Source organism: Terrapene carolina, unplaced genomic scaffold (assembly GCF_002925995.2).
Source record: "Terrapene carolina triunguis isolate 2854851 unplaced genomic scaffold, T_m_triunguis-2.0 Scaffold88, whole genome shotgun sequence".
NCBI classification, from domain to species: domain Eukaryota; kingdom Metazoa; phylum Chordata; order Testudines; family Emydidae; genus Terrapene; species Terrapene triunguis.
In genome coordinates this window covers 48,623,832-48,641,153 of record NW_020664439.1, presented here as the reverse complement: position 1 = coordinate 48,641,153, position 17,322 = coordinate 48,623,832, and the positions used below count along the sequence as shown (strand labels likewise).

Here is a 17,322-nt window from a genome sequence, read left to right as displayed (position 1 = left end):
ACATAGTGCATTGAGCTGAAAGCCCATGCTGGTCCGCGGATATAGTTCATAAAGTCATGTGTGTGTAAAAGCCAAAAACAGGGTGCTTGTTTCCGCGCACTGCAGTGAGCAATTATGCTGTTTGAACACGTTCCCCAAAGTTTGTACACAGAGCTGACCCCTGACTGGAGACACAGACATCTCTTTGTTTCCACAGAGCTGTGACTCCATCCTTCTCTGAGCAGCTGTCACATTCCCACCACCTTTGGACTCCATCATCCCATTTGGTTCTCACGAAGCCTGGGGATGTCTGAACCTGGGGATATTCTGAACAAAAGGAGCTCTCGGCCACACCTGTAGCAGTTTCCATTGCTTCCCTGCAATGCAGCAGACATTCTAGGCTTCAGAACGACACAGTGACAGTCCTGGAAGATGTGTGTTGATTTGTGCAGTTGGCAAAGGAGGTGGGTGTGCTGCAGTGGGGGCCTATGCTTGTTTGGCATTATTTCAGTTGTGGTGATGTGTGTCTAGGTGGGTTGTCCTGGGACATTCGTGTGGGTGGCAAATAGAGAGGCTTGTGCTGCAGGGAGGAGCTTTGTGCATTTGCCGCGATTGTGTGCACTGGTTGTGGTGTGGATTTTTAAAGAACTGTAGCAATTGAGCCAAGTAATCCATCATCTGTGCAGTCTCCCTCGTACAACCAATTAAATTGCTGCATCCAAACTAGCTGCAAAGCCAGGGTGGTAATTGGTTGAGTTACTTCTGATATCCTAAAGATCTAGGACTCTTGGCATAGCATAGATACATCCATGAAACAGCACGGCACGTCACTCGAAGTCAACACTGCCGAGAATTTAAAAATTAGATGGTAATAGACCGCGAATCTCAGTGGTGACTCAACCTGCTGAGATTCTGCACCAAAAAAGCTCTCAGCCATGCTTGTAACTGCCTCACACTGACTGTACGATGTGGAATCTTGTTCTGCAGGCAATACAGCTGGGGAATTCTGCACACGTATACAGTGAGACATGCCCCAGCGCTAATTGAGAGGGACTTTTAAAGCACAGAATGTGTTTGGCGAGATGGAAATTTGAAAAACTGGACATTTTCTCCTAGAGGCCAATGGGAGACATGGGTCTGAAAGGTTGCGAATACGAAACAAACATAGTTCTGGGGGCAGTTATTTCCTGCTGTTTATTTGCTTTCCCATGTAGCCCCTGCTACCATCTCTCTCCCGTTTTCCTTCCACTCTATTTTTATGATGTCCCAAAAGAGCTTCCCCCTTCCCATGCCTGATCTCAAGCCAAGGCATGTGGCAGAATGCCTGATTGGAGCTAGTGGGACAAGCCAATTTGAAGAGGTCTTATCCACCCAGTCTGGCCCACCTATCCCTCCCCCACCCACTACTTTTACATCTTTAGGGCTTTCTCGTGCCAACAAGCATCACAATATCTGAGCACCTTCCACGGAAAAGTGATAGCAATTGTGGAGTCCCGACTGGCCTCTCTCCCTTGGTTTCCTGTATAATCCTGTGTCTTTACACCCCATATTCAGGATAGTAAAATTATGATGTGAGTATAGCATAATTATGATGTATTTTGTGCAAGAGAAGGCACGTGAGATATCATTGGAAAGGTTATGATTTACTGAATGATTATCGTATTTGTATGCATGTATTGTTTTTGTATCTGACATTCAGAATACTGTCTATGCATCTATTACAAATGTGTTTACACCTGGGGAACACCCACTAGACAGAATGCAATCAGTCTAGATTGCTAGCTGGAAAGGGCCATTAGGAAGAACAATAGGTCTTAGAAGATGCTAATCTCTCATCGGGGATCCTTCCTAGTAAAGCCTTCCTGGGGACACTGCAAACAGCCTCGGAGGTATGGCTGGAGGGTCACGTGATCAAGTCACCTGATACTGGACTCCATGATAATATTAGTATTTTTCCACTGACTGGGGGTGGGAATCACACTGGAAGACAAAGGATTCCTGCCATATGTAAACCCTATTTAAGGCAGAGGAGGGTTACTTCTTCACTGAATCCCTGCCCAAGATGACTGCTGTAAACATCTAAGAAACAAAAGACTGAAGGAGGGGAGAAGGACAGAGCCCAGCCTGGAAAGTTGTCTAGCCTGTGAATGAAACATCTGAAGTTTTAAGCTGCAGGCAAGTACAGCTGGCCTTCAAGCATCTCTACAATCTGCCTAAAACAACATTTAGGGTGAGAAATTACTACTTGTAACCAGATTCTATAGTATTTTAAGCTTCGATTGCTTGTTTGTTTCATTTGCTGAGTAGTCTGCTTTGATCTGTTTGCTATCCCCTATAATCACTTAAAATCTATCTTTTGTAGTTAATAAACTTGTTTTGTTTTGTCTAAAACCAATGTGTGGGGAAAATTATAACTTGGGGCAGTTTGGACTCCAAATCTTGATGCTATCTTTAGGAACCTCACATTATTTTAGCTTGTTCAGCTACAAATCAAGTCGTGACTTGGGAACAGCTTTGTGTCTGATTGTGTGTTTCAGTTGCATGCATTTGGAATGTAGTCTTTGGTGCCTCTAAAGGTGGTTGATCACATGGCTTTTGTCAGGTTTCCTCCCCTTTTCTGCTTCCCTAATCCCATTTTAGGCTTATTTATTAGGTAGACTCAGGAAGTTTCAAATAGACTATTTGCAAATTATAAACCACACTTAAAAAAAAAACCCTTGCAAATAAATCCACTGTTTTATTTTTCCAGTATCACAGTCTCAGTAAGTGAAACAGACCAGATTCCTTCCATGACATTACCCACCCTTCTCAATCTCTCTGGACACAATACAATTGAGTTAAAATATAAACCGATATTTTGCTACTTCTATTAAGTTGGAAGAACATAATCATTGGTATTATAAGCGAAGCACCAAAAGAAGCCAAGGATGGAATGAACTGGAACGTGAAATCTCACACCTTTCCAGCTCTTACAGAAGCAACAAAAAGGGGACACTAGACAAGGAAAATGTACTTCGCAAGCCTTTTGACTCACATTAAGAAAACTAATTAAGTTCAATAGCCTTATGAATCCGTGGAGAAGAACACAGATGGATGCAGGTGGATAACAAAAGACTATGGTTTATTGAACAAGATGGACAAGGCGATATTCTCTTTACATTCAATGAGTTCAGGAAAAAAGAAGCAAAACATGCTATACACACAAACGTGATACTTTGGTTAAATATCATTCAGAAGTTCTATGTTAAACCTGGTAAAACTATAGGACGAACAGTCAAAAAAAATAATAGGGTTGCATAGATGGATTATTGTCAGTGTACAATTTACATTTATGGGTTAGCTGTTAGAACACAGGGTGCATTTGCAGCTCTGAGGGAGTTAGCCACTTGACTAATTAATTTTACTCTATGGCTAATATCTCCTTGCCCCAGGCTGAAAGCTTACCCTGAAGAGCTACATTAGTTACTTCTCTGAGGTGGTTAGCTGTATTGCAGTGCATAAACACAGGTGGAGACACAGCAGAATCTACTTAAAGAGAACACTGATACAGTGAAACTGTTTATTGGGACAAAGACAGTACTGTAGTTAAGGGGGCAGTGTTTGTCTCCACCACTGCCCTTTGCTGGATAGAGTCTGAACTGCGTCTCATTATAGGCCCTGTGCTGCTAATTGGTAACGGAGCGACATTTCTAGCTCAAGAGGCAGGGCCCTGTGCTTTCAGCGCAGGAGGTGCTGAGTTCTAGGCCTGCTATAGCCATTGTGTGCAGCATAGTGACAACGACCGTGAAATTATTAGAGAACCACAAGGTCTGTTACAGCATCATCTTAAAAAATAAACTGTGCAACTGCTACCGATAGTGATTAAAAATATCTTCTCAACAGAAGCAACCAGCTATTGAGGGATATATACAGCTCCAAGCTGCATTGCCGAACCTCCCATCACAATCAGTGCTGCCCCATAGGTGTCTCCCAAACCAACAAAATGAGGGGAAGTCAAGAGAGCTCTGGAGACAAGGGGCCAAGAACTGTCCCCTGCACTGGCAGATGGGCAAAATTCAACTGCAGATCTGGAAAATGATGGGGCAAGTGCAAATTCAAATGTTGTTCCCTGGTGCTGCAGGAGCCCTTCCATAACAACTCTGCTTGGATCGAGCTTCCCCGGGGGCAAGGCCCGTGGGACAACCCAGATCCCACTTCCCCCTAGGCATAAGTGTTGTGCCCATCCCAGTCGTATCTCAGCACAGCCGCACTGGCTCTGCAAGGCTCCCAGCACTGAGAACCTGCTTAGGGCGGCAGATGCCCGGGAGGATATGCTGCATAAGAAGGCCACTTTTGATTATTTTACTGATTGGCCATGCTGGGTTACAAGAGCACAAGGTAGGCTGGGGATTCTGCAGCCTTTAAATAAAAGCATGGTCTCTGCACTGCCTCCAAAACGTTCCCGCTCGTGGAAATCATCAATCTGCAATCCACAGTTAGCTTGCACACAGGCTAATATTAATCAACAATTAAATCCCGAATTAAAAAATACATACGTACATACATCAATCCAGTGTGGTAAGTTGAATGAATACTCTATGCTGGAACAGCTGGTCTGATTTGGCACAAAATAAAAATCACAGAAGTGGACTATAAAAAAATCCATTTTTTCCTGTATTAAAGATGAATTGTCTCAATTCCCATCTTAAAAGGCCTGCCTGGCTGCAATATAAAAATACTGAACATACAAGATCCCTTTGTAGAGCTAAGCAGATTTCAGCTGTTGTAGATTCTACCCTCCCTCCCCATGAGGGAAGTCAAATGATAAAAAATAACCTACCAATTAAAAAACGTTTTTTTCACAACAGTAACCAGAAAGTCCTTTAAAAGCCATGAGGTTAACCTGCGGCCTCTGTCTCCCATTGGCATCCTCCATTCTCCTCCTTGTACAGTACAGGTCTTAAGATGGCAGGCTGGATTTATTTTATAGCACGCTGACTCTGATCAGAACGGCTACGGTGTCGACTACCCTGGGATTAAGGCACGATCACTCGGTTCGCCTAACCTCGCTCCTCAAAGATCGCTACAACTCTTGTGCTTTGGACGGAAGACCAGGTGGTGGCGAGAACGTCAACCAAGACCGGTTATGGAAATCCGTTTGCTTCCCGCTCTTGTTGTACGAAGTGAGCTGCACACATCAAAGCTTCAGGCGGCATTAGTGATGTGTGCCTGCCAGCTAAGGAAACTCGGGAAGCAACGGGCTTCACTGCCATGCACTTTCTGTTGCTTGTCATAAAGCACACAGGAAGAAATGCAACAGAGGTGGGAACGACACTGGCAGGGTTTTCTGGCCTTTTGCCGAATACGTTTTAATTCAGAGCAAGGCAATAGGCCAAGCTACTTAAACGGGGCAACAGAAAGGTCAGTTCCCTGGCTTTCCATCAGGGAAAGAGCACATAGCCCAGGTTGGGTCTTATTAGAATCATCACTGACACCAACCAACCAGCCGGAGCTTTAGCTCTAAGGGCCAATGTCATGTCTGGCATAAGCAGCGGCCACTCTACTGATAGCAGCAGAGTCATTCATGGCTGCTTAGGCCTGTGCTGAATCAGGTCCTCGATCTTCCACCTATTGACGACCTGATCCTTGCTCAACAGATGCCTATTGACTTCAACAGGAGCAGGGCTGGGTCCTTAGGGCCTGATCCAGTTCTCATTCAAGTCAACGGGAGCTTTGCCACCTAACTAAGCATCTTACGTCCCATTGACTTCAATGGGACTTGAGCACCCTTCTTGAATAGGAATGCTTTCCAGAATCGGGCCCGGACACAGGAGCAGGATCGGGCCCTTAAAGACTTTCCTAATGGGGATAAGATGGAAACTGCAGCCTCCAGTCGGGGCGCGGGAGGAGAAAAACATCATTAGCTGCCAAACCCCAATAGGAGCTGAGCGCCAGGGGTCGGATTCTCCCCGCCTTGTGACGTCATTTAGACTTGCACAAAGCCACTGTAAAATGCAACCGTATTCTGATTTGGCAACTTTTTATACCTCCCGGATGACCCGAGGGGCAGGACCTGGTCTTGGACCATTTGAGAGTTGTCAGTACAGAAACTGCCCCCAGCCCCCGTTCCATTTCGCAACACATGCAGGTTGGGGGAATGCAGGAAAAGACAGGAAAGTGGCGTTCTCGGCAGTAGAAATGTTGACTGTTCCATGAAATATAAAAATAAACATTTATAACATAAAAACCTTGCAAATGGCACCAGCACATTTGCCAAAATTGTCAAATAAAAAATACACTATGCACCTTGGGATTGTTTCCTTTAACACTCCGTTAACACTTCTGACGAGATGGATGTGGGGCAATTGAAAGAGCCGGAGACAAAGGGCAGTCAAATCTAGCCACAAGCGGGGCTGTTTCCTGAGAAGAGGAAGAGAGAGCTGCCGAGTCCCCTGGAGAGAGGCAGAGGGGAAAGCAGGCACGCTCCTGTGCACTCTGGAGACGTCGGCCTGAGTCCATTCAACAGCAGGGGATACCAACAATGCAGAAAACCCCCGAGTTATTTCTAACTCACCTAAGCCTTCTTTTCATTCAGAACAAAGGTGCGTTCTTGACTCACACGAGCTAACAGAGGCAGTGTGGCCTGATACATAGAGCACTGGATTGGGACTCAGAAGACTGGGTTCTAGTCCCCGCTCAGCCACGGGCCGGTTGGGTGACCTTAGGCAAGTCACCTCTCCTCTCTATGCCTCAGTTTCCCCATTTGTAAACTGCTTTGAGGTCTACAGCTGAAAGGCGCTGCATGGCAGCTATTGTTATAACACAGGGTAACTAATCTGAGGTAAAATCCTCGTGAAGACCAGGCAATTTGTAGTTTTCACATGAGTTAGAAGGTCAGGGTAAACTAGGCTGCTCCATAGCCTTTAACTCGACCTGCCAGCTACCGACTGCCTTGTCTTCGCTAGGACTTACCTTAGCTGGGAGTTAAGAACACGCCTTTTTTTTCCCTAGCGAAGACGTGGCCTTGGGGCTGGATTGGGGCCCATCCTGCAGACCGCTACAAAGGAGCGGAGGGGGCAGAAGCATTCCTTACTCCCTTGTGCCAGCACGGTGCACCATCGCTTCATGCGAGCAGGCTCTGGAGAGCCGCTGCGTTCCCCACCTCTCTGTGCGCCCAGCAGCATCGTGACCCTGGCAGGTCAGGGAACCAAGGGATGCACTAAGCACAGACTCAGTGCAGTTTACTGCCTCTCTGGGGTAGCAGCAATTCAGGGAGTTTCCCTCCCAGGCTGCTCACCAATGCACAGCCACTGACTTGCGGACTGGCCACCTAGCCCTTATTGGCTGGATAGGCTTAAGAACTTACTGTACGTCTATGGTCAGCTTTGCAATTCAAATGTATTTGCACAGAGATTGACAAAAACGCTGAGGTTGAAAGACCTGGGAGGCGGTTCGGGAGGTACTCGTCTCCCATGGGGCGGGGGGGGGGGGGGGGGGGGAAGGACACAAGGATCAGTGCAGAAGAGAACCTAGGCGGGTATCTTCGATTGACAGAGGATTCCTGCACTCTGGGAAGTGATTACGTCGTCATCTTCACATGGCATCTTAAACAAACAGAGACTGGGTGCTCTTCTAGAAAACACGCTCTGGTTCAGCCACAAGTTATCGGGCTCAATGGTGTAAAGAAGACTAATTTCCCCCATTTTTCCTGGGTGAGGTTCTCTGACCTGTGCCGTGCACAAAGTCACCCCAGATAATCATAATGGTCCCTTTTGGCCCTATGGTCCATGAATTTATATTCCTCTCTGGCTCCACCACTGACAGCTGCATCAAGAAATTGAAAACTTCTTAAAAGCAATACATATGAGACGTACAGCAAGAGCTGAAGTTTTACAGCCCCTTATTCAGAGGCCTGACTCGGACATAGAAGCATGTTACGTGCGTCACCCAAAGGGTGTTTCCTAAGAAGTGACAGCACAACAGAGACTTTGTAGACAGAACAGTTTTTTCTCCAAAGGGCATGAAGTCCGAGCATCCTGCTGGTAGATGTACGAAGACGCATTCATCTTCATGCCAACTACCATGGAAAATATCAGTTGCTCTGTGTTGATTTGGCTCCGTTTTCTCACTCAGTACTCGGGAAGATGTGCATTCCCGGTTACCACAGAAAGCTGTGGGTCATCTTAGTCACATGTTAATCTCCATCCTATTTCTTGATTTCTGCATTGCCATAATCCACCTCACATCTTGGACTTTTCCCCCCAATTGTCTCCCTCTCTCTCTCAAAAAAAGATCAAGCCACTAATTGTCAAAGATGCAGCTGTAGCTAAAAAGGGATTCAGAGGGCTGGAAAGGTGTTGTCAGATCAGCTAGCTGGGTACAGCTGGTCAGCTACACAGTGGCTAGATTTTACTGCGCTACTAAAGTGATCACAAACAACCGGGAAACCAGAATGAACATACACTACTTATTGACATGACATTTAAAAAGGAAGAAGTCCTGAGGATGGAACTCGAGTTGGGTAAAGGAAATGAGAAGTTCTCCTGGGAATTCCAGTAACGTTTGCTACAGAAGAGAGTCAGTATCAATGCAAAGTCTAGCTTTTTACTGCTTGTAATGGAAACCTATAAAACAAAAGGGAAAAATCAGTTAGCACAGAGCAGGGGTTCTCAAACTGGGGGGTCATGACCCCTCAGGGGGTCACAAGGTTATAACGTGAGGTTTGCGAGCTGTCAGGCTCCACCCCCAAGCCCCGCTTCACCTCCAGCATTTAGAATAGTGTTAAATATGAAAAAAATGTGTTTTTAATTTGTAAGGGGAGGTCACACTCAGAGGCTTGCTGTGTGAAAAGGGTCATCAACAGAAACATTTGAGAACCACTGGCATATAGCTCAGTGAGGATGACTGGATCTAAAGCTTTCTTCTAGTTCTTAGCTGCCCTGCGGCTGGTTTAACTGTCTGAGTGTTGGTGCATTCAAAAATTCAGAAGTGGGGAAGGTGGACTATTAGGGTCAGTAAAAGGTTCAGGAAACACCTGGATAGGTCCCCGGAAAAGGCAAACCCTTCAATTGCTCTCAGTCTGTGAATGGCCCACCAGCGAGAACGGCACTAGGCACTGATTCAGCATCTAGTAACCTATATGAAGTGCCCCCAACATCTCCCCTCCCTTTGACATAAGCTAGCCCCACCCCTTCCTCTCCAGCTATGGAAGCTGGACAATGAAGGGACCCCCAGCCTCAAGCGATTTCAGAAAGCACCGTGCTTAGATGCTCTAGTGACGAGGGCTATGGAAAAACCACAGACAGGCCGATGCGCGCGGCAAGTCTAGCGCTCTACAGAAAAGCCTCAGCCTGGTCATCCACCAGCCAGACAACTCTTTGAAGGTTTCCTAATGTGTAGGATTGCTCTGTGTAGCAGGATGAGTCAGCTGAAGCCCACTGCTTTGCTGCCTTCACACCATTCCCTCTCATCCTGCGCCTTGGAGTTAGTCACGCGTGAAAATGAAACTGTTAAACCCTCCTGCTCTTGTTCTTTATTGTGTGTTCTCAAGAGGCATCATTTAGCTCTTAGATGTAAGCTCTTTGGGGCAGGGACTTGAGAACAGAGGGTTTATGGAGCAGGATCGTGTGTCTGTAGGGTGCGATGTGATATTCTCTCTATCTATCCACACACAGCAGCCACCAGAAAGTGATGTTTTTCAGGCTGATTATTTGAACTGAGTCACCGATGTGGACGCAGTGCTGAAGCAGTTATGGGCCGCTCTTCTTACCTTTTGGAGAAGACTCAGGTTTAGAAAACTGACGCACGGAGCTAGGCTGGCTTGTAAAACCACGACTGTGATCGAAGTCGTCCAGTTCTGTGACTGGAGGCGGCGGCGGCCTGCCAAGAACAGAAAGAAAACAAAGTCAGGAAAAAAATTACAGCAACAATGAAGCACCCAAAATAATACCCTGGAGCACATCCTGCATGTTGGCAGCAAAGACGTCTGTGCTGTTTGATCTCCTGGGCTGAACTTTTATTCACAGATTTCATTCACAGATTCCAAGGCCAGAAAGGACCATTGTGATCATCCAGTCTGACCTTCTGCATAGCCCAGGCCAGAGACCTGCCCCACAATAATTCCTGAGCAGAGCTTTTAGAAAAGCATCCAGTCCTGATTTAAAAATTGCCAGTGATGGAGAATCCACCACAACCCTTGGTAAGTTGTTTCCAATGGTTAATTACTCCAATTGTTAAGTTATGCATTATTTCCAGCCTTTAAGGCTTTTAAATAGTCTCCTTTTAATAGATGTGGTCAGAATTTATTGAATGAAAAATTGTGCCATCTAAAAATAGGCCTCTTCTCACAGACATTTCTCAATGTTCTCCAAATATGTCGCATTTATGTAACTGAAAATTTTCATTGGATAATGGTTTCAATGTGTTTTCAGTACGCGAAACATTTCAATTGGGAAATTAGATAAAAACATACCGTGATCAATTCTGCAGTGAAAATAGGTACATTTTGAACTTTGCAAAGTGAGAACAGGTCTGAAATTCTAATATTTGTATTGATTCCTCCCCTACCCCCCCCCCCCCGACCAGCTCTCCCTTTTATTCATTTAAAAAAAAAAAAAAAAAAAACTTTATTAGTCTCATCCCAGTAACAGGGCTTAAAGCCACCAAGCTCAACACTAGCGTTTGACCCCGCCTTGCAGGCGCTGTATCAGTGCATGGGAAGGTTGTAATATGGGCCCCCAACCACTCAAGCGCAATGTGGTGAACCAGTAAGATTCACCCAGTTGCAATGGATTGTCTGTACTCAGGCAGTTGTCTGACTTCAGTGTGTCTGTGAGTCAGACAGAGAGAGAGAGAGAGAGGGGCAGTGCACGTGTCTCCGTTTATTAACGCTGCATAGAGACAACCGTGGTGTCCATTTGATTTCAGACATTCAAAAGCAGCCGCCCAAACTCCTGGAGACATTTAACCCACTCAGAGCCGCCTGGCCACTTATCAAGTGCCGCTGCCCAAGCTCAGCTATCTTTGCCACTGTAAGATGGGGACTCTTCAGTGGCTAAATGCCATGGACCCATATAAGCCAACACCAAACCTCAAGGAGCACCTCACAGGGCCCTGCACCTTCCATCCCTGTTCAGTGTTCAAGCCCCTGCACTCCCCCGCCTCCTGTCATTTCCCAGTATTTGCTCCCTGAGATTCAACCCTTTGATTGTTTCCTCGGCGGATTTGCCCAGTTTTACAGCTCACCGTGCCGGTTTGTCACTCTTGGGTCTCTGAGGTTCAAGCCTTTCTCTTGACCTTGGACGCGCGGATTCGCTTGTGTCACGCTGAGGGGGAGAAGAGAAGGCGGCAGGTCACTGGGGAGCCACATACTTTCCTTACAAAACATGGGCCAGATTGTCCAAAGTAGCCACCTGCGACTGCATGAAAGAAGCTGTGACCACATACACCCATTCAGCAGGGAGCAAACCTGGGAACTCCCAAACCAGAACCACCGGCTTCTAGAGCCAAGCTCCTTTTGCTGTAAATACAAGGCAGGTTGTTATGTTGTTGGGGCCTGTTACTAGCAGGGGACACAACTATATGCATTAAGCCAGAGGATGACACACACAGATCCATTGTGCACAGTGCGCCAGAGATCTAGCTGACAGTTTGCATGTGCAAATACATGTCATTTGCACAGGCACATTGGGTCAGGCATATGCAAACGAGTGTCTGCAACAGTGCAAGCCTAACTTTGAAAATCTGGCCAGACAGCGGACAGGCTGACCTAGCGCAGTGGCAGACATGGGCAGAGGTAAACGCACCTAAGACTCACGCTACGCCATTTTTAGTCTCTACAGAACCTGGAGCTACACTACTTCCTATCACCTCCCAGCCCGCCCTTTGCAGAGTTACTTCAAAAGAGGCGTCAATCCCCTGGTTATGCGACGGTTTCTTTAGAATGGAGACTCAGTTGTTCTTCCCTCAGAATGGCCAAAAATGGAACAGGTCTACGGTGCGTCTAATCTATCTCCTGTACCTGGCAGTGGCCAGCACTGACTGTTGCGGGAGGAGGTGTCAAATGCCTGTGACTTTTCAAAGTGCAGGCCACATTTTCATACAGCGACAGTCTCACGGCTGCTTCCCCCCCACGTGAGTCATATTACCCATCCCTGGGGCAACTACAGCAAATGCATAGGTGGAGAAACACTAGGAAAAGTACTTAATGACTCTTCCGCTGTCTTTGAAGGCAATTTGGCAGCTGGAAATAAAGAGAAGCCAGCACCATGTGACTAGTTACTTCTCCACGAACCGCTGGTGGTTCACAGATAGTGGGGGAACCTCTGCCACAGCACACACCTAATTGTCCAATACTTGCACCAAAGGGGGAACTTCCCTCGGACTTCAGCAGAAGATCAGTTTCTGCCAGCTAGCTTGGAAATTCACCACAGTTGTAATTCTTCTCCTGCCTAGTCTAACTGCAGTTCCCCTTCTTGTTCATTGAAATGGCCTCTTCTGAAACGCACGAAGTGAACACCTAAGCTGCACTTTCAGACCCGCAGCAGCAAGTCTCAGAGCCCAGGTCTAAACTCGGGCTTGCGCTAAAAGCAGCAGTGTAGACGTTACAGCTCAGGTGCTGAAGCGCAGACCTACCCTAAGCTGCTTGTTCTTAAAGGGCTGCGCCACTGCATGCCTGGCACTGCTACCGCATCTCCCCACCCAAGACTGAGTCACAAATCTGACCCAGCTGGCGTGCAATCGGCAGAGCACAAGGCCACATAACTCCACTCTACTGCCAGCTTCCAGGAGGTTAATTGCAGGAGAGGACGGACTAATTCACGGCCACGCAGACAGCACGTTTCGAATCATATTGTGCTCCACACATCAGTCAACTCTGGTATAACAGGTCCCTGCCCTCACTTCACTCTGGCTCTTCGCTCTTCAGTCCATCTGATCAATGAAACAGAGCCCCATCATCGTTAACGGCTACCACCCAAAGACGGTGAGCATTACAGCAGTGCCTTGTTGCCGCTGTACACGCCAGAGGACATCTGCAGGGTTTCAGACACAAGCTGCAGAATTTCTTCAGGGGCTTGGGGCCAAGATGAGATGCTGAGAACCCACAACGTGAGAGGGCTTAAACAGGTGCAGCGGGTCATGGTGCTCGGCACCTTTCAGGATCAAGCCCTTTAACATTTTCCACTCGAGCTATTCTCCTGTTTTAACCCTCCAAGTGCCGGCATCTTGCAATCTGGACTGACACCACCTCTATCTACCCCACTTCACCTATGCCTCAGCTACCCCATCTGGAAAATGGGCACAAAACCACTCGCTTTGTAGGGGTGTTCTGAGGCCAAGCGTACCTTCCAGTCTTGGTCCTGCCTTTTCTTTTCAAGAGAGGACTTCTCTCGGTCCTTCGTTTTCTTATAAGCCTTCTTTTCCTCCGCCATCAACAGGTGAGCTATCTCCTAACAGAAAAAATACAAGACCCATGTAAGAGAGCTCTGGCTTTATTTTGATTTCAAGCAAATTTAATGCTTTCCCACTGTGTTTTACAATTTCCGCTGTTCTCAGAGGACCTAGGGATGGTGCTTTTTGCCCACTTGCCATCACGGGCGCTTTGATCCCCCATCTGGCTGGCTGCAGAATGAGATAGCTGCAAAGCCCCTGGGTTTCGAATTCACTGTACATCTTACTAGCTGACCTCACCATCACCAGATTGAGCGGGAAGCTGGACGAAACGGCCAAACCTGCTCTTCGATTCCGTTGCCTTTCTGGGCACGCCAAGGTGCAAAGCGTCGGCAAAGTTAAGTGAAGGGTGAAATCCCAACTCCACTGATGTCAATGGCAAAGGTTCCCTTGACTTCGCGGGGGGCTAGGACTTCACCCGAAGCCCTTGCCAGAAAAGAGGCGACACTGCGGTGATGGGGCAGATTATACACTGCATGCATCGCCCATCGCTGTTGGTTTCTGATTTGGTGGCAGGCCAGTCTGGATCGGGACACCCCCTTTCTGCCCTTTGTTTCTTCCCTCCCCCTCCCCAAAGGTGGGGTTTCTCTGACAATCCCCCTCAGGGCTACTAGAGTCACTCGTATGTGGCCAGCATCAGGATCTGGCAATGGAGGAAAAGGCTGGGCTGCAATCAGGAAATGCAATTTACTGCCCTGAAGTCTCGAGAGAGTAAGAAGAGGTGACAAGCAGACAGAGCCCTGCAAGGATGGAGGGACAGGGGGCAGTGCCAGAGGGGGGGACCTGAGGCAGACAGACATTTCTCATGAACCATGGACTATTTAGAAAAACTGGATGAGCACAAATCCATGGGGCCGGATGCGCTGCATCCGAGGGTGCTAAAGGAGTTGGCGGATGTGATTGCAGAGCCATTGGCCATCATCTTTAAAAACTCATGGCGATCGGGGGAGGTCCCGGATGACTGGAAAAAGGCTAATGTAGTGCCCATCTTTGAAAAAGGGAAGGAGGAGGATCCGAGGAACTACAGGCCAGTCAGCCTCACCTCAGTCCCTGGAAAAATCATGGAGCAGGTCCTCAAGGAATCAATTATGAAACACTTAGAGGAGAGGAAAGTGATCAGGAACAGTCAGCATGGATTCACCAAGGGGAAGTCGTGCCTGACTAACCTAATTGCCTTCTATGATGAGATAACTGGGTCTGTGGATGAGGGGAAAGCAGTGGATGTGTTATTCCTTGACTTTAGCAAAGCTTTTGATACGGTCTCCCACAGTATTCTTGCCGCCAAATTAAAGAAGTATGGGCTGGATGAATGGACTGTAATGTGGATAGAAAGCTGGCTAGATCGTCGGGCTCAACGGGTAGTGATCAATGGCTCCATGTCTAGTTGGCAGCGTTTCCAGCAGAGTGCCCCAAGGGTCGGTCCTGGGGCCGGTTTTGTTTAAGATCTTTATTAATGATCTGGAGGATGCTGTGGACTGCACTCTCAGCAAGTTTGCAGATGACACTAAACTGGGAGGCGTGGTAGATACGCTGGAGGGTAGGGATCAGATACAGAGGGACCTAGACAAATTAGAGGATTGGGCCAGAAAAAACCTGATGAGGTTCAACAAGGACAAGTGCAGTGTCCTGCACTTAGGACGGAAGAATCCTATGCACTGCTACAGACTAGGGACCGAATGGCTAGGTAGCAGTTCTGCTGAAAAGGACCTAGGGGTCACAGTGGACAAGAAGCTGGATATGAGTCAACAGTGTGCTCTTGTTGCCAAGAAGGCTAACAGCATTTTGGGCTGTATAAGTAGGGGCATTGCCAGCAGATCGAGGAACGTGATCATTCCCCTTTATTCGACATTGGTGAGGCCTCATCTGGAGTACTGTGTCCAGTTTTGGGCCCCACACTACAAGAAGGATGTGGAAATATTGGAAAGAGTCCAGCGGAGGGCAACAAAAATGATTAGGGGTCTGGAGCACATGACTTATGAGGAGAGGCTGAAGGAACTGGGATTGTTTAGTCTCCAGAAGAGAAGAATGAGGGGGGATTTGATAGCTGCTTTCAACTACCTGAAGGGGGGCTCCAAAGAGGATGGAGCTCAGCTGTTCTCAGTGGTGGCAGATGACAGAACAAGGAGCAATGGTCTCAAGTTGCAGTGGGGGAGGTTTAGGTTGGATATTAGGAAACACTATTTCACTAGGAGGGTGGTGAAGCACTGGAATGCATTACCTAGGGAGGTGGTGGAATCTCCTTCCTTGGAGGTTTTTAAGGCCCGGCTTGACAAAGCCCTGGCTGGGATGATTTAGTTGGGAATTGGTCCTGCTTTGAGCAGGGGGTTGGACTAGATGACCTCCTGAGGTCCCTTCCAACCCTGATATTCTAGGATTCTAACCACCATTCTCAGCCGTTTGGTTCAAATGATTAAACTCTTAGAGGGACAGGGGCTCACCTCATCCTGGGCTACTTGCGCTGCCCTCTTATCAACCTGGTTGGCCTAGAAAAAGAAAAGCAGAACCTGAGACGCCTCGAGTCAAATCGAACAATAGCAAAACACGCTGCTCGGGGCCTGCCTAGAATCACACCGCTCTCTGCTCCCCAAGCACGTCAACCCTCTCCGCGTTTGTCTCGCGAGCCAGGTTAAAGTGACCAGCTTGGTTTTTAAAACCCTCCAGATGTTTTGCTCTAGTCCTCCCCCTGCCCGCCCCCAGTCACAACTCATCCTGCTCCCCGCCCCATCCAATCCCAGTCTCCTGCATAGCTTTTCCCAGCATCAGCGAGAGAGACTCCTCCTCTGCACCTTCCATCTTCCCATGCTCCCCTCTTGCATCTGTCTACCTCCTCCGCCCTGTTGCTGATCACCCCTTGGCTCTCCGCCCCGCCTGTGCCACCTAAGATGTGTCTGCCTCGGTCATTCCCAGACTCTGCCCAGTGCTCTGGGAAAGACTGGGTGTGCGTGAAAGAAACGATACAAAATCAAGTTGCATTTACTGAAAACTGCGCAAGGTCACTGTTCCAATGAATGGAATAGGACCCAAAGCATTTAGGGACAGGTTTTTAAAGGTATTTAAACACCTAACTCCCATCGCGCCTAAATACCTTTAAAAATCTGGCCCCTTACATGACAGCTGCCCATTAGCTCTCAACAGCAGCTGACACTGGCCAAGGGGTTAATTCTCCAGTCTCTCGTTAGTTAATTGTTGCCATCTCTGCTCACCAGAAGCTCTTCCTCTTGCAGTTTCCTAGCGATCTCTGCATCATATAGCTCCAGGTCCCTACGGGCCACTCGGGGTTTGGCATAAACAGCTTCTTTTGTCCCCCTCGACTTCAATCCTGCAAAACCAGGAGAGAAATCAAATCCCTCAGCTCCCACGCAGCTCTGAATGGGACCACCCCCACCCCCACCCCTGCAATAGGCTACTTTCCCAGAGGCCCAAACGGGCTCTGCTCAGAAGGTTCAGAGATCCATTACTGGAGACAGCGACACAGGAAAAGCCTGTCTGAAATGCTGGGCTCTGCAAAACCAGCCTGGGACAGGCTCTCGTGAGATTTCTGGCCATTACTGTCCCGATTGGTTCACAAATTCAGCAAGGACAGCTCTTCTTTTGGAGAGAAAATAATTAAACAAAGACTTCTGAATCTCATACAAGGTTCAGTTCTTGTTCTGGGCAGAAAGTGGGGTCAAACCACCCCTATTTTAGATGGTTTCCACAATGGGACAATTTTAGAGCCAGTCCAGACTCCCTTTTCACCAGGTGTTGGAGAGAGAGTGGGAGGAAGCTCAGGGGTTCTCCTCATCCCTGTTGGACCAGATACAAGGATGCTGCACTTAATCAATGAGAGCCCTATCTTGCTTGCATCTTCAGACGCTGGGCTACAATACTCTGATCTCAGGATCATCCAGCGAGTGCCTCTCTCTGCATCTGAGA

The 17,322-nt window shown here is 47.7% G+C and overlaps 1 protein-coding gene across 1 annotated transcript in view; it reads right to left on the bottom strand.

Moving 5' to 3' along the window:
• Positions 1 to 7,471: 7,471 nt before the first annotated feature.
• Positions 7,472 to 17,322, bottom strand: part of CCDC50 (coiled-coil domain containing 50) — a 47,766-nt gene continuing 37,915 nt past the window's right edge. The window contains exons 6-11 of the mRNA XM_024214454.3: positions 16,611 to 16,726; positions 15,846 to 15,890; positions 13,302 to 13,406; positions 11,203 to 11,282; positions 9,728 to 9,837; positions 7,472 to 8,582 (exon numbers count right to left, since the gene is read on the bottom strand). Coding sequence (XP_024070222.2) covers positions 8,563 to 8,582; positions 9,728 to 9,837; positions 11,203 to 11,282; positions 13,302 to 13,406; positions 15,846 to 15,890; positions 16,611 to 16,726 — 476 coding nt within the window. The 3' untranslated portion in view covers positions 7,472 to 8,562. The remainder of the gene's footprint in view (positions 8,583 to 9,727; positions 9,838 to 11,202; positions 11,283 to 13,301; positions 13,407 to 15,845; positions 15,891 to 16,610; positions 16,727 to 17,322) is intronic.